Source organism: Paralichthys olivaceus, chromosome 6 (genome assembly GCF_024713975.1).
Source record: "Paralichthys olivaceus isolate ysfri-2021 chromosome 6, ASM2471397v2, whole genome shotgun sequence".
Lineage (NCBI taxonomy): Eukaryota > Metazoa > Chordata > Actinopteri > Pleuronectiformes > Paralichthyidae > Paralichthys > Paralichthys olivaceus.
The window spans coordinates 23,269,584-23,286,951 of record NC_091098.1 but is presented as its reverse complement, the minus strand read 5'-3'; the positions used below and the strand labels follow the sequence as shown (position 1 = coordinate 23,286,951).

At 40.7% G+C, this 17,368-nt stretch overlaps 1 protein-coding gene across 2 annotated transcripts; it reads right to left on the bottom strand.

The window, feature by feature from the left end:
* Positions 1 to 158: 158 nt before the first annotated feature.
* Positions 159 to 16,367, bottom strand: dnmt3ba (DNA (cytosine-5-)-methyltransferase 3 beta, duplicate a). 2 transcript variants are annotated; one of them, XM_020096381.2, is made up of 27 exons: positions 15,762 to 16,367; positions 13,779 to 13,913; positions 13,398 to 13,543; positions 12,855 to 13,023; positions 11,028 to 12,745; positions 10,829 to 10,931; positions 10,570 to 10,629; positions 10,380 to 10,432; positions 9,995 to 10,144; positions 8,938 to 9,000; positions 8,647 to 8,796; positions 8,457 to 8,564; positions 7,475 to 7,604; positions 7,094 to 7,210; positions 6,911 to 6,955; positions 6,739 to 6,818; positions 6,471 to 6,583; positions 6,123 to 6,306; positions 5,654 to 5,738; positions 5,318 to 5,463; positions 5,113 to 5,203; positions 4,825 to 4,973; positions 4,638 to 4,723; positions 4,458 to 4,527; positions 4,215 to 4,333; positions 3,909 to 4,087; positions 159 to 3,792 (listed from the first exon to the last, which is right to left on the bottom strand). In XM_020096381.2, exons 2-26 carry the CDS (start codon positions 13,900 to 13,902, stop codon positions 3,946 to 3,948), a joined length of 4,401 nt encoding a protein of 1,466 aa, XP_019951940.1. In that variant the 5' UTR covers positions 13,903 to 13,913; positions 15,762 to 16,367; the 3' UTR covers positions 159 to 3,792; positions 3,909 to 3,945. The 2 variants fall into 2 exon arrangements, with proteins under 2 accessions (XP_019951940.1, XP_019951941.1); XM_020096382.2 differs by lacking the exon at positions 9,995 to 10,144 and having other exon boundaries at positions 159 to 4,087; positions 15,762 to 16,365.
* Positions 16,368 to 17,368: the final 1,001 nt, after the last annotated feature.

The following is a 17,368-nucleotide window of genomic DNA, read 5'->3' as shown; positions in this document are numbered from 1 at the left end:
ATGTTCTACTGGTGGGACCCACGTCTCCTGGAGATCTAAAAAAACACTCCATTCCAGATCAGCCAGTAGTGCCATTATGACACTTTGTGGAATCAGTTTCACATCAGGATCCTAGACACCAGTACATTTGATTGTTTGACTGTAGCAAATGTTTGACGTTTTAGTTTTATCTTCTTTATTTTGTATTTATTAACCCAGAGCTCCATAGAATGAAACTGTGTGGATTTAAACCAATGAAGTAAAATAAAGTCTGATTCATGTTAAACAGCTGTAGCCGTGACAGGACGCAGACTCCCAGGAGGCTGATGAGCTCAATGAAATAAAACTGCTGATATTCTCTCTCTGCACGTCCCAAATGATTTACTGCAGTGGAGCTTTGAACACTTTTGACCTCTGGTGGAGAAACGTGTCATTTCCACAGTAAAAGTTCAAAGATGTTCAATATCACAAGGATTTATACAAAGCAAGAGACATATACACATAGATTTAGTTCAATCAGCAGATGTTACGACACTGAGCTCAACTGGCTTTGCAGCACTATTTCCATAATTAGCAAGAAGGTTTGAGTCCACCACATTTAAATACTGATTTTCGAAAAGGCCAAATCTATTTATTAGTCAAGGGTAATCAAAAAGAAAATATACATGTTTTGGTCCATGAAATGGCATTTTTGGACAATATTAGTTCAAATCTAATTAAAATATTAAAAGAAACTAACAAAACAAAAGCAAACAAACAAAAACAACATGTCTGGCCATAAAAAACAAGTCCCACTTGTTCAATGATGCCCAGAGTAAAAATCCCACAGACATTTAATCATTACTTCCTGACTTGCCACTTGTTCCTCTCAGCGAGGAATTTGAAATATATAATGTTAGTACTTCCACAAGTCACTAACATAAAACTAAACACCCGATTGAAGAGCCAACACACAGCATCACAAAAACCTAACAAACATTCACTTTTATAAGGAGCCAATCAGGGCACAGGTAAGAAGTAAAACTGTACATGTGGAGTTAGCACCGTTAGCGTAGCACCATCAGGAAACCGAATGAACCGAAAGATCGATGAGGTAAAAGTGTCGACCACGTCTGAACAGTCTGTTTTCACTGCAGGTCTGTCCAGCATTCACAGATGAGAACATTACACACAGTGAAAAGAAATAAATGGTCAACCACAGGAAAACTAACAGTGATTCACACGTGAGGCAGCACCACAGTCGTAACTTTCAGAAAAGTAAAAAATCCCTCATCTGAAAATTCAAGGTCACATGACAATGTTGTATGAGAATTAAAAACTAAACATCAAGAAAAATGAAGATATTACACTGATGCATATTAATGTCTGACTGAGATCAGAGTTACAGTAAACTTTACTGCTGACAATAAAGTTAACAACCAAAACTTCTTTCTTTCACGTTATAGCAGGGCTGCACCGAACTCTTATTTTGTCATCACTGATTAACATCATTTATCGATTAATCGATGCCAGTAACATATCAGAATAAAGTGAAAGACGCTCATGACAAAGTCCTCAATCATAAAAGACTAATGTTGGAAATTGAATCAGGGTTTAGAATTAATTTAACAGTGAATTATTGTTGCAGTTGTTTTTTTTACAGTAATTGATGATTTAATTTATTTTTGAAATGTGAAATATACTGAAAAATAATCTGAGGTGACGTCTTCTTTGGATGAGTGTATGTGACGTCATTTAAATTCAAATTATATCTTTTTATCTTACAATATTTGCTTGAATGAAACATTTATTGATTTACTTACTGATTATTTAACTTTGAGGCGAATAATCTTTTGATCAATTGAGGATTTCAGCTCTGATAAATATTAAAATTACCGATATGTGTTACCTATATGAAAATCTAAAATTTCTTACATTTAAGAAGCTGAAACAATTTTTCACTGATAAATTACTTTAACGATTTGCAAATGACTGACATCATCAGAGGTGGTATGAATATTCATCTACACTGATAATCAGAAACAGAGCAAATGAAGTGCTTTTGTCAAATTGCTTTGCAAAAGGAAAGTTCCGAGGAAATTAACAGCCGACTATGTTGATAGTCAATAAAGTAAATTCAAGTATGAAAGTCAAATATTCCAGTTTGTTATTTGCGAGGATGTGACTAGATTTAGTTTAGATTTAGAAGATTTAGATTTTCAGACCATTTTCACAGTTTTCTGGCAATTAAGACAAAACAATTAATTGAAAAAGAATCAAACGATCTAGTGATAATGGAAATAGTTGTAGTTGCAGCCCTGGTATTTACATTGATTGAACTAAAACTCCAAAACAGAACAAACAATAAAATCCCTATGTGTAGCACATGTATATTTCAACGTTGTGTTTCATCCTGAGGAAGATGTTTTAAAATGTTTTAACCACAATAACTAAAAAAACGCTTTCAAGCTTTTGTACTTAACAAAGACATTTTGTTATTAAAGGGATCAAACGTGCAAAAACAATGTTATTGTCCTTTAAAGTACAAGTATCTTCCATAAGAGGACAGTTAACATGATGTTAGCCCTCTGCAGTACTAGGATATTCAAAGACACTGTAGTTGGAATACAGTTAAATTAATTGTCAGTTTGTTCTCAATGATTAGCCACAAAATATTTTTGGTCTAGTATAAATAACAGTCCTTAAAAAAGATCAAATAAAACGTTAGCACATCGTCACTGGATGTGACGTGTACTTTGGTTAAAACTGTATAAAAACTGGCCGGATTAGACCTAAAGTCTCTGGTAAGATTCTGTAAGATAAAACAAAATAAAATACACACAGAAAACCAAGCTAACATTTTTCATAAATAATTAAAGATAAAAAGTGTAACTGCAGTAAATCCGTGTTGAGGTAGAGACCTGAGACCTGTATCACGAAGCGAGATCAGCGGTCGGGTTACCTGGCTTCAAAGAGTCGAAAATTGATGATCCTCAGTAACATTATCATGAGGCTGGTTATCACTTTAGAAATAATATCCCCAAATTAAAAGTAAGGCCATATTTTCAAGTGTATGACGTGTTAATGACACTTATCGACCTTTAAGCAGTTTGAAATAGTAATATTTTGGCACTTTGAGTGTGACAAGTTTAAGTCCAATGTTCACTTTCTTTTTGCTCTAATTAGTTTTGAATGAAACATCTGGCTCTTAGGTGCACAATCCTCCGCATTAATCAGCAGCTCACGTCTAACCATGTCTGTCATTTAGTGATGGATGGGTAGAGTACAGTGGGTTTTTAGAGCTTTTTCTTAATGAGGGGCGACAGAGAACCAAAACATTAGCAAGTTACCAAAACAATCAGCTAAGAGATTCTAAAGCAGCTGAAGGAGTGTGCAGTTCAAGTCAACTACAGATTCAACACTAAAAGCAACCACATATTATAAATATTATTCCAATACACTGATCATGTAAAAATACTGATTATAGTTACTTTTGGGTCCATCCGAGCAAAAAGTTGTACTCATGATTTGGGCTAACTACAAACAGTGGTCAGTGAATATTCACATTATTGAGGATTCTCAATAATTCAAGTCAGGTCACTCTGATAAATTACCCTGATTAAAAGTGAGCCAGCCTCTAGTAATGGTCGACCAGATTTAAGCCCAAACATAACCAGCTATCTGTCTGATGTCACTTCATGATACAGATCCACGTTCAGCATCATTACTGTTTGATCACAGCACCGTCATTTATCAAAGTGAACCTGAACCGGGAAGTGTCAGAGGCTGCTGGTGAGAGTGGATGTTGGAAGAGTCACAGGATCAAAAGAGTTTCTAAGATTTAAAATAGTAAACACTAGATTAGGTCTTTCAGAATAAAGAAAAAAGTTTGGAGAGTTTGAAAAGTGTGAACCCAGAAACGTGGGGCAGGATAAGGCAGTAAGGTTTACCGCTGCTGCTCTGACATGAAGATTCACTTCAGGGTTGTTATTCACATTCAAAATAATCCTTCAGTGGAGCGAACAGGTGGCGGATGACGGGGACACTCCAGGAGCGACCCAGGACTTTCTGCCTCTGCATCCGACCCATGTTGTTCACATCCGTGTAATGTTTGGGGAATCCAAAGATCCTGAAATTTACAAAACATCAAATTATTAAATGTTATGTGTAGAAAAATAACTCCACCGATTTTGTTCTCTATTCATCATCGAGAAACAATATATTTACAACAGCATGCTGATTTGAAAAGTACGTACTGTTCCATTTCAGTGCACCACAGGTAGTCCTCTTTTCCATTCATGCTGACAGGAAGCGGTCCCATCTTCCCCTGCCTTATGGAGTTAGACTTTGTGGTGATAGTGCGGACTTTGTCGAACTGCAGGAAGAGACGACCAGTTCATTTTAAATGAAATACTTTTTTAAAGCCCTTTCATGACCGTGTTTGCTACAGAACCTCACGTTCTCATCTGTCAGCAACACAGCAAACGTTATGCTCCTACCTTTGCCGTGCGTCCCATTTCCAAACAATCCTGGAGAGCCACTTTGTGATCTAGAGATGTAGCGAGAGGCCTGAAGACAAATGCAAACGGGTATGTAAAGCCGACACAATTTTTTAAGGAAGGAGTTTTTCTTTTCAGAGTGAGAACCCGCATGAAAAAGGAATATGACTCAGTTTGTACCTGTTCATGCCAGGGAGGTTTCCCCAGAAGTAGCGTGCTCTGTGAGCAGGACTGACTTTCACTGCATCGATGAGAATGGGATTACACTGCAAAAACAAAAGGAAGCCCTCAAACAATGATCAGTAAAATTCAATGTAGCCTAATTCCTGTCATTGAATCAACAACTAACAATCAGATATGAGCTAACCTCGAGGAATCTGCAAATGTCTGATTTGTCGTTGGCACTCATGAAAACCACATTCTCAAACAACCAGAAGAACGGACGGTCGTCGCCTTCCTTCGGCTTCAACATGGTCAGAATGCGGTAAAACTCAAAGAAGAGCCGTCCAGTGCCCTCTGCAGGACAAACAGATATAAACAGAGAGTGTTAGTAAAGATGAAGAGTGCACGCGTGTAGAGGCTGAAACCTACAGTGACATTATGTTCTCCAGTATTTTATCGTGACTCTGATTTGAGAAGTGTGGAAGCTTCATACCAAATAATCCTTTTCGAAGAGGGTTAACCATTGACAGGTCGTTACATGGACTGCCTCCAATCAGAAGATCAAATGGACCCCATTCAGCCAGCTGCAACACACAACCCCAGAGCTTCAGTTCATATTTCTCTATGTTGTTTAGCCTCTTGGTGAGAAGTTTGATTACACAAACTACACAAGTTATCTTACTGGAGTTTGTACTCACATGTTTCCTTGTGATGGTGCGAACATCATTGACATATTCGATCTTTCCCTGATGCTTGATCATCCCCACAGCGATTGAATCCTCACAAATCTCTGCAGCAATGTAGCGCTCCATCTTGACGCCCAGATCTCTGAGCACCAGGTAACCTGTCACGATGCCGCAGACGTTAAAACCAGGTCACATGGTAAAAGAATTAACACATTTTATGCACAATAAACTTCACTACTTTTTTCAAATTAAACATTAACTCCAGCACTCTTCAGTAGTACGTATGAACAAAACACTACAAAGACTGTATCTTTTATTTTAAAGTAAAGTACAACATGATGAACCAACCTGTTGCAATGCCGTCAAACAGTGAGAGCACCTTGATTGGTCTGCGCTGATCAGCAGGGATGGAGGGATACACTCTGTGAGGCTCCTGTGATTAAAAAGTGAACAACTTTCAGCACCACTACGACAATTAGGTTTTTAACAGCATACACAGCAAGAAACACTACACACCTATAATTATTTGTCCTTTTCAATAGTAGAATATTTAGAGTAGTAAAGCTTTGTAACTGAGCAGTCCATGTGTTTGTTTTTTTATTTTAAAACAGTAAATCATGAAAAGCAATTAAACAGCAGCACAAAGAACAAGAACCCAGATGTGACCTAAATGCTGATAGGTGTATCCAATATACAGATAACTCATGGATGATCACACTGCAAGTATTTCAGTCAGTGCTGGCAGTACATATTGTGTAGATGTTATGCTGAACTGTGCATCATGTGAACTGTAGTGTGGAGCGAGTGCGGCACGTACAAACTCCATGGCGCTGTTGTTGGCAAAGAAGTCTTGAACCTTAACGCTCCAGTCTGGCCTGAGCTTGAGGTTTCCTTTGCACTGTGACGGCTGACACATGAAGCAGCTCCAGGGATCGACATCTTTCAGCTTGTCAAAAGTTCCCGGGCCCACCAGGATTTCAAGACAGTCCTTACAGAAACATCTGGGAGACACAGAAAACAACAGATAACAAACATGAGAATAAGAAATTAATGAATATTAGTAGTCCCCTCCCACATTTACACATTTAGTCCAGAGACCGTGGAGCATATGGATCCCTTCTCTGTAAATGTAAATTGCTCACAGCAGCGACAAGAGTTGTCTTACCTGCAGCAGCTGGCAATCCCACACAAAATGACCTCGAGCCCAGCACAGCACACGGTGCAGTACGACTGGTAGCCATCTTCATCGTAGCGATACAGTGTCTCTGTGAAGTTCTCCTACAAACAGCGACAATGTTGTTTTGCAGCATTTGGGATGTTAATGGCAGCCGTGTTTTTGGATGGAGGTTACACATTTACAAACTGGGCTGGAATGGAGTAAAGCAAACCACACCGAGGTAGACAGAAATAGAGCGTTGGGGTTGTTAGATTACCTTGCATTTATGACAAAGACCACCTTGAAACAGTGGGTGAGAAACTTCAATGTCAGATGATCCACAAGACAAACAAAGATCTGAAATAACAAGCCAGTTCCTTTAGAATTGAGAGATTTAACTAAGCATCAGAGAATCACAAACTTCTTCCGCACTCTCACTCAAAACGTACCTTCAATGGTTATTCCCTTTTCCTTGACCTTTTCTGTTATCAGTTCTGTAAAGTAATATATAACAACATCACACATAGGAAACAAATGATGATGATAATAACATGAGAATATCTGAATCACCTGGATTCACTAAATGTGTCCTCACACTTTCTGTTCTGTTTGTGGACACGTATAATACGTACCTCTGTTATAAGTGATGGCGACTGCATTCGCCTTATTTTTAAAAACGTATTTCCTTTTTGCTGGGGGCTGGAAGTCGGACTGGGCAGAGTCAGAAGTCTCAGCATGTGCAGCAGAATCTTAAAGAAAAAAAAGGAAACAAGTTTTAAAGACGCATCTTTTTACAGCAACACTTAACCAGCAACACTTAACCAGCCTTGTTTCTTTCGTTTCTTACAAAACTGTAAAACTCATCATGAAGAGAACTTGGCAAGATATATTATGTACTGTCTTCTTTCAAATCTCCCCTCCCTGATGAATTTAAGATTAAAAATATTTTATGAAGCATCATTTCTTTAGAGGACAATGTTTTTTTTGTTGATGGGTTTATAATGTGTTCATACCAGGAGGTAAGAATCCGTCTGGTCCCGAAGGCAGAAATCCTTCAAAAGCCCAGTTCAGCATCAACTTCAGCTCTTTGTCTTTATCTCCTTCAGCCTCAGCAAAAGACTTCCCACATCGCTCACCTGCCAACTGCAGAATACAGATGTGAACAGACTCTGAAATGCTGGTGAAACAGTTATTAATCATTTGGTCGTCTTCGGAAAACCTTCTGATTTCATCCTGGTTAAAACCATTAAATAATCAAATGGCTGCTGACGCGAACAGTAAAATAAGTCAAATATATGTTGGATTGAATTTATGGAAACAGATAGAATAATGGAAAAAAGGGGGATGATATTGAATTGAATATTTTATATTTAAGTATTCTCTGTGGTTTCTTGCTGGTGGTGGTGAATCTATCAATCGGAAAGTGACATGGAGAGTCAGGCTGCTTTGTTAGCATGCTAATTTCAATAAAGTAAAAATATATAGAAACTTAAACTAGAGAGCTATTGTTGGCATATTGGTTTTTACTGATGGAGACGGCTCTAGGTGAATTAAGGAGCGAAGGTCAGTGCTTAATTTTCTTGCTAATTTGCTAAGTAAACAGCTGTTGATGCTAATGTTGCAATAGCCAAAACATGTACAGCACCTTTAAATGTTCAGAACATCATTATAACAAACATCCACGTCAAACCTCTTCACAGTCGACTGATTAAAAATCCCCGCAGAGAGAAAAGAGATGGAATCATTTTCACCACAAATATGAAAGAAATGGTAGAAATAATCACTCTGACTAATGATGTGTGTATTGATGAGAACTGACTTCATCTTCTACTCTGAGTTGATGAAACAATCGTTTGAAGAACAAACTACAGAATCAGTGTCATGAGGGGTAATTCAATTGGTGAGCAAGAAAAAAAAAAATCAAATGAAGATGTGCAGGGGGAGGAAATCAAATCTGAAGAACAGCATGTGGGACAAAATGTTTTGCTCTCCTACCTCTATGATTTGGAAGATGGCTGCTTTGTAGAGGGGCAAGCTGGCGAAGGAATTTTTACAGAAGCACTTAGTGAAATTATTGAATGCCAGTAGACCCTCTGTGTAGATCTGCAACAGAAAGCAATGAAGACTTAAGAATCCAACTCCACGCATGTTTCTCCAGCTACGACACATGCACTGTATTTCTAACCTCTGAGAACATCCCGTCTCCAAACCACTCCACCCTCCGCATGCCAGAGGGAGCGGACTTGGTTTTCCAGGGTGTCACCAACCCAGGCCACCAGGAAAACCCCTTCACTTTCCCCCACACCAGCTCTCCTGCCAGAAACCCTTTCCCATCCTGCAGATGTCAAAAACAAAAGGAAAAACAGACATTATTTAAAATTGCATCTTCCTCTTAAAGGAAGATAAAGGAAGATAAAAAAAGATATTTTCTATGACATGATGTTAGAGCCAACTTTTTCCTGTAACAGTTTTTTACCTGGTAAACGTGCTTCCTTCGTCCTCTTGGCGTGGATTTACTGGATGGCGGTGACTCTTTTGGCTGAAAGTAAACCACATTTAGAATAAACAGCTGTCAAAGGTAAAAAGGGATTAAAAACATTGCTATTGTTGTTGTTGATATGTAATTTCAGATGACGTGGAGGAGTTAATTTGTTAAAACGAAGATGCGAGGGGGGGGCATTCATTTGGGTTAAGATTTCAAAATTTACTTTGTTCAAAACAAACAAAAAACTTCACTGTAGTTTCAAATGCTCTACTTTGAACGGACTTCAGTGCAGCATTGTGCTTGTGAGGATGAGTTTAAAAAGAGACTTAGCACCAACTGAACAAAGCAAACAATGAGATGGAGGTTTGTTAGATGTAGGACTGAATTCTCTTCCACAACCTTTAAGTGGAAAATAAATTCAATGCGTTTTTCAAGTCTTTTCAAGTTACCTGATAAACAGATGGATGCTTCAGCAACACGTATGTGCTGCACATGTGGATTTGCAGTAAAAGATAATTTTCAAATTCTTTTACATGTATGTGCCAATTTTATTATTCTTTGGATTTTATTTGGACTTTACTGTTGCTATTTACTACCTCTGCCAAGGTTATCAGGTTACGCGAAAACTGATTAACACGAAACGGTGGAATGAAATTTGTGAGATATTTTAGTTGATATCTCAGAGAATAATTCATGGATCTTGATTTTAAAAATCAGGCTTGTTTGAGGGACTGATATTTCTGACTACCTGACAGTTGGTGCAGATCTAAATAAAAATCGGGGGAATTCAAATGTGGTTTCATGCCAGAGGTCCACTCTGGTAGTGTTTGTTATCTGAAATTGTTGAAGCTGAATCTCGACAGATTAGATATAATATTAGCTTTAGCCCTGTCTGCCACCATGTAGTCAGATGCCTTTATTTCTCTTTGTGCAGGATGGTCATATGTTGGGTAAACCAGCAAATATTTATTTTGTCAAATCTATCATTATTTCAGAGGGTAAAGAGACCCGTTAAAGGTGCTCTGGTAGTATACTTCAGTATACCTACCACCTCATCTTGGGACTCCAGACCATTTTTGCTGTCCTTATCAAGATCTACAGGTTTGGACCAGGTGCTAGCACCAGCTTGAAACACTGCACGGGCCTGTGGCTTCTGGCGCAAGCTGCTCCCACAGCCAAAACTTCCCCTACCGGCCCCCTGAGAGACAACACACTCTCATTACACACTCAAATCTCATGCACATGCAGATATACCCCAAAACACTCACACACACCTTCATCTTAATCATACCAATGAAAGAATGGAGAAGATGAGAGTGACTGAAAAGTGGTGAATTCACTTTACAAAAGCAACTTAGCAACAAGTTGCTTCTTTTCAACGTAAATGTATGAGACTGAAATGCAAAAGAAGGGCAGAGATAAAATCCTGTCACCTCTTTCAAGATGCCATTCTCTCCAGGTTTATCATCACATTCTTCGTTTAGATCTTTGGAAGGAAGCAGAAAGTGCTTTGCTTTAGACAGGTGATTATTATGTTATGACAGGTTGGAACTAAAAATGTGGGGAACGACAGCCACCAAGCCACAAAACAAAAAGATTACAAAATTTAAAAGAAAATCTTACTATTTATCTTTGTGAGGCGGACTTCACATTGCTTCACTCCAATAATATGACCATTCACTTCTATAAAATAAAATAAAAGATTAAATAACATCAAATCATCAAATGCAGTGGCTTCTTATACAAGTATTTTCCTCATTAATGTGCACATCATATAAATCATTGTCAACATCTAATGCAAGGTTTGTTATTTATCAGATTATTTGATTAAGTTAGGTACAAATTTAACTTGTTAAGATCGATGAACTGTTGTTCTTCTTACCTTTACTGTATTTTTTCACGGTGCTGTCGGATTTCGCCTCACACTTGCTTTCTGTTGAGACTTCGTTCTCGGAGATCCGAGCAGTGTCTCCATTATCTAAGGCCTGCGACAGGAAATACAGCACATGCACAAAATTTGCTAAACAAGCAAAAACTTAACACAGACCAAAGATGATGATGGAGCTGTAGCATTTACTTACCTGAGTAAAAACACACTGAGCATCCAGTGGTGGACAGGGAAGAGACAATAGGGTCAAAACAAGCCTCCTGAAAACTGTCTGCTTGCTGTCCCCCAGTATCCCGGCCCAGTGTTTCTCCAGTGAAACCTCTGCTGAGTGGTTCTCCTCTCCCTCCTCAGCCAGCTGATAGTGAAGGAATTCACTCGTGAGCTGGTTGACCTCTTCAGGGGAACTGCAGATTCCCAGCTTGGTCCCAAGCTCCCTGACTGCTGTTCGTGTCACTTTCTGCCTGCTCTGGGGATTCAACAGCTGAGCTATGCTCCTTAGAAACCCATCATTTAGAGGCAGCTTCTCCGCAATACAGCCAGTCAGTGCGATGTAGAAAGACAACGCCTCTTCTGTTAACAGTGTGAGTGCCTCTACAGACTCAGACTCATTTAGGAAATCTTCAACAGCTTTTCCACCCAGACTGAGTTCAGGGCTTGACAGGTGGAATGTCTTCTTCTTGAGGATTTGGTCATCATGCTCCTTGAGGAAGCGAGCAGCAGCTTGAGGGTGAAGGAAGTAGGAGGTGTAGGTGCTCAGCAGGTTACTGGCTTCTTCTAGAATGAGCAGCAAATCAGCCCGAGCAGCTCCTTCCGATGTCTGCAGATGCATTTGGAAATTGTGCAGCGGCTTTAAGGCCTGTTCCAGAAACATAAATGTTGCCCTCACTTTGTGATCCTGCAGCCGGGAGCAGATTAACTTGGCTTTCTCATCATCCTTGTCACAAGAGCTAAAGTACGATATAAGATCTGTCCATTTTTCCAACATTTTCGTGACTAAAAGGCAAAAGTTAAGGCAGCAGTCGTTGATATAAAATGATGGAGAGTCCACGGAGATAGAGCCAAAGAGAGCCTTGAGGTTATCCTCTTTCTTAGAAGAGGAGGAGTAGTGGGCATAAATGTCTGCCATCAGCTCTTGAGTCTGATTGGAGAGCTGCTTAACTCCAGCCTGGCAAGCAGCATCACTGATGCTGTACAGCCCTCCAAAGACCGCTATGTTCGGGTTGAGTTCCCTTAGCTGTGAGCAGATCTGCTCTGAGGCCACACCATTACCATCGAGGTAAACAGCAACAAGGTTATCTGTGGGTAACATAAATTTCTTTAAGGTCTCCCCCACTGCTGCGGCTGTTTGATCTTTTGCACCATTCTCTGGCTGAAGAGCATCCAGAAACCGGATGCAGTGCCTGGAGGCTTCTACGTCAAAGAATCCAACAAGGACCACAGAGGCGGTTTCATCCTTTCCAGCTGTTACCCCTCCGTAAATGTACACACAGTAAGGAGTGTGCTGGCAAACAGATGTAATATCTTTGGGGTACTGCAGCCCCAGCTTGCTGCGTGCAAAGCGTATAGATGCCTGTTCACCTTTGGCTGAGCCATTATAACAGTGTCTGTGAATAAAGCGGATCGCTGCATCACTGCAGGGCAGCAGTTCAGAGTGCTGGCTTTGCCGGCAGGCACTCTTGGAAATTCCTTCCCGTTTCTTGTGTGTGCTTGTCTCCATGTGACGCCGAAGTTCTAAATAGCCTTTAGTAAATGTTTTGAGGTTTCTAGCACATGTGCTGCAGTAGGTATATTGCTCTCCAAGACTACTCAGTTCAGCCCAGTCAAACATGGTCTTCCACTCTTCTTTGTATGGGAACTTCTTATATATGTCAGTGTCTTTCTCTTCTTTGTCTGATTCCAATCCAAGGCTCACTGACAAAGTAAGAGAAACATCATTATTACACAAGCGCTGTAAATTCTATAATCAAAACTTTACCATATTTCATTGACACAGTGAAAAAAAATTAAAAGTTTTATTTACGTGAGGGTCGAGATGCAACAATTGGGCTGATATCCTGGCTGTCCCGGGCTTTCACAGGGTCGTATTCTTTACATATATTTACATTTGCTGTGTAAAGAGCTTTGAACCACTTCAGGATCTCAATGTTGCCTTTAAGATCCCCTTTTATGAGATCCATAACTGGAACGAGCTAAAACAGGACAAAGAAGACTTGTAAACATTTAAAAAACTTGTATATAATACAATATAACAACAAATCATTGTCTTCACTGAGCTAGTTTAATAAAGGAACAGTGACTTTCTAGGGTCATAGTTCACTAGGTCATATACACAGGTCACTGTTTGGTTACCAGACCAATTGAGACTCCAGGAGGTCTCTGCACCTGACTACATTTTCATTGTATAAAATAATATCACGGCTAATACACAGTATAATACACAAACACATGCAAAAACATATGTTCACATTTTGAAGCTTCTCATTTCTGTGTTGACAAAAGTTACATAACAGGTTGAAGAAAAAAAGAAACTGTAATGCTATTTAACTTGAGAAAATGTGCATACCTTGGTGATACCGCTCTTTCTGAATGCCTCATGAAGCAGACTGAAGTTGTGCTGATATTCATCCTCACCCTGTGCATCAAACTTCACCTTCTTCATGTCAACAGAGCCACGAATAACCCAGTCCAGCATCTGACAGTGGCATGCTCCTGTAGAAACGTACACATATGACGACGGTTCAGAAAGTGTTAAAACAGAGACATGGCGCACAACACCTGATCTTAACAGCTCACACTGGCTCTTTTCTGCTGGCATCATAACTTTCCACAAAAAAGTCCAGGTCCCAAAACCCATGTACTTATGGCTTGTAGCAGCTGTGCATGATTAAAGTGTACTAACGCAGGCATATAGAAAGAATTCCATTAGTTCATACTGATGCATCACCTGAACCCATCTCTCGCACATCTTTGAAGTCTGTTTTGAGCAGGTGGTTGAACCATGACACCAACTGAAAGCGGCTGGATTTATCATGGGAGTAGCTTGGAGTCAAAATCAGTGCCGTTGCCATCTTGCAGCTCTCTAAGAAAGAAAACAACAATAATCAAATTTTTATGAATTCAGATTACCTCATCAAAAACATCACAGATAATCCCTGTTCACATCTAAATATATTTTAAATTACAATTTACATCTATATCAAACATAAAATCTAAATATGTTGTAAACAGTTTTTGACCGTCCAGTTCACGTGTCCTTGGGAAAGACACTGAAAAACCTCTTGGTGATTTGGTGACATTAAATCACAGGTGCCTTTCTTTTGTTTTACCTCCCTACCCGTCCTGTCATTGTATTGTGTTTAATTAATTGTTCTGTGTTGCATTTATTTAATTGAATTGGGCCTGATGGATGTAGTGATGTAAAGAGGGGATTCTTGTCCTTGTTTACTAATTGAATCATTTATTCACAGCAGGTGTTTTAATTTATTGTATTAAAATGTATTGTCTGTGGAGATGGTTTGAAAACAGGCTAACTGGACCTGACTGCTCAAAGCTCAGCTCAGTGCAATTCTCTCAGTCAGTACCATCAGACACGAGCAACAGCACGTCCTTTCCTCTGTTTTTCTAAACTGTCGTAACATGTGTATGCTTCTCAACCGAGTCCAGTTCACCTGTTTTTAGCACTTGGATATGTCAGTTCACCTCCTGGGCACTGCTGAGGTGCCCTTGAGCAAGGCACCGTACCCCCCAATTGCTCATAGGGCGCTTTTCCTGGGGCTGCCCATCACTCTACCATCTCTCTCCAAAAATGTGCATGTCTTTGAGCCCTCTGTGTGTGTGGGATTGTGGGTTAATGCATGTATAAAATGAAAAAACATGAGTTTGAAAAGAATTTCCCCTTGTGGGATCAATAAAGGAAGTTTAAGTTTAAAACGCAGTCATTTGTGACACAGCTTTGTTGGGCCTTACATACACTACATGCTCCCATCTACAGCTTAGTATTTCTCACATGCACCCCCACATAAATCTATTTCCTATTAGAGTATCATCACATTGTTACTCCTTCAAAAAGCCTATCTGTTTGCGTTCAGGCTTGTGTGTGCCCCCATCCCATGGCTGACTTCTAGGGATGGGGGTGGTGGGTGAGACAGGGCCAATGGGTGGGCTGCCTAATCCTCTATTGTTTGTCTGACGGTGGAGAATGAAGCCTGGAGGTTCGTGTCACCACACTCTTGCATTTGCATCTGTTTTGTTTGTGTGTGTGATGGTTTTGCATGTTGCTGAAACCGAGTTAGCTGCTGAACACATGAGCCACACACGCTCCTGCACCTCCCTCCCTCCCTCCCTCCTCGATGTATAGGAAGAGTCAATGAAATCTCGCGTTGTCCCATTTTTCGTTTTGCCGCGAACGTCCCTATTGCACAACTTTCGCTGACAACGAAACTTGAGCTTTCGCTCTCGACCGCGTTGCTTCGCTTCGCACGGTCACAAACGTGGTGGAGCGACGAACACGTCGACCGGCAAAACACACATCTGTAGTCAGCCTTCAACGTAACACATGCACGGTGCTGCGGCGACAGCCTGGTTTTTTTTTTATGATGGAGGCTTCACATCTGTTCTGTTTACACGCTGGAGCGAGTAGCACCGAGGCACACATGTAACAACAGCTGCTCACCCGCGCATATGCACGTTATTACTGCAAAGGGGCGACGTGAAACTAAATGAGGTTTGCTGCCATTTCTATTAGGATCCAGTCTGTGGGTCCGCGTACGAGCCGGTCTTTGTGTTGCGAGGCTGCAGGAAACCGGAGAAACAAACCAACCCGGACAATAAACCACGCGCTGCTTCATACCGGAAAGCGACAAGAGAAAGTTCAGACGGGACGTGAAAGCGACAGGTTTTCCACGAGGCTCCATTGTGGGTGACTTACCTCTGTCGTTCCCCTGTGGACACAGATCAACACCCCCCCTCGACTCTTTAGCTTCAGCACTGAGCTCAGTTCCCCGCAGGCAGCCCGGCCCATGTGACGTCTGCTTCACCGGGAACGGTCCATTGGACGACCGGTGCGGGGAGGCTGTCCAGTAGTAGCACTGCTAGCTAATGAACCGCGTATAATCAGTTTATACGGCTAGCACGTGCAAAGAGCAGAAATGGCTAGCGATTTTCAGCTGGCTGTATCCGTCACCTTATCTACTTTTAATGTGTGAAAACGAACCAGTGTGTAGGTCGATCTCAAAACAGACCGATCCACGAATACCCCTTTAAATAAGTAGCCCAGAAGCTAGCGCGACACTAGCATGTTCGCTAGTATAAAAGGCCGTATCATTAGCATAATAGCAAACATGGCTGCGAAACCCACTCAAGAAAACCAACGAAGTGTGTGGGCTGCTAGCCGCCACGACGCGTCCTCTAAAAATCAATTAAGAGTGAAGCTAACTTCGTTAAAAGCACGAGTTAACAGACTAGGCTAACGCTCGGCTAACAAATATGGCAGCCGCACCGCTAACCCGGGTCGGTCTCGAGTTACACCTGCCAAGGTAAAGCCGTGACGACCGCTTCTAGAACTAGCTTAACAAGCTAGCGCCGCGTCGCGAGCTAATCCCCGTGTGTCACCCTTCTCCAGCTAGCACAGCTGCTAGCATGACGTTAGCTTAGCCCTCACAAAAGAATGCACTAATTGATCACATTTTGTGACGTCAGTAAATATCGATCAAAGCGATAACTCAGAACCTCACTTATATCGTGTATTGGCTATTGATTGAGTGGAAGATGGATGTCAAGCGTTCATTTGTGAAGCAGCATTCGACGGGTAAACTTAGTTGTGACAACACCCAATGAGTTTCAGCTTTGTTTTGGTGGATTGCAGTAATTAAAACATCGAAAAGCTAAATTCAGCCTTCATGGTTCAAAATGGCGGCTGCTCTCTGCTGCTTTCAGGCCTGTTTCCTCCAGAGTATCCACTGTGTAAAGGCGGCTCAGCAGGTGCCAGTATCCAGACTCTGAACAACCCGCCAGAGAGATGACTGCACACGGTAAAAGGTAGATTACACGTAAACCGACAGAGGAAACGACTGACAGCTTCACAACCTCCGTTAATATCAAGCCTGTACTCTCACTATCTTGTGAAATCATGACAACACTGGTAAAGCCATTACTATCTAACCTGGGGAAGAGCCAAACTAAATAACAGGCCTGTGTGAATCACAAGAAACGTGTCACAACAAATGTAATAACTGAATCTCAGACATTGAAATACACCTTTATCTACAGTGACGAATCACTGCATGACCTCAGTGTTTGTTTAGTGTGGATAACGTCTTTATTGCATTTGCAGTCAGACAAAACATTAATTGTATGAGTCGAGTTACAGTAACACTAAAAGTTTTTAGCCTAAATTGGCTGCTATTATCCCTTTAAGCTTCTGTATTGCATTAGCAATCACATTAGTTTGTGATTGCTAATGCGTTACACGCTAATGCATTGCATGAGCACACATCTTACACACGTAATTACTGAGAATGCCTCTACTGGCTACTA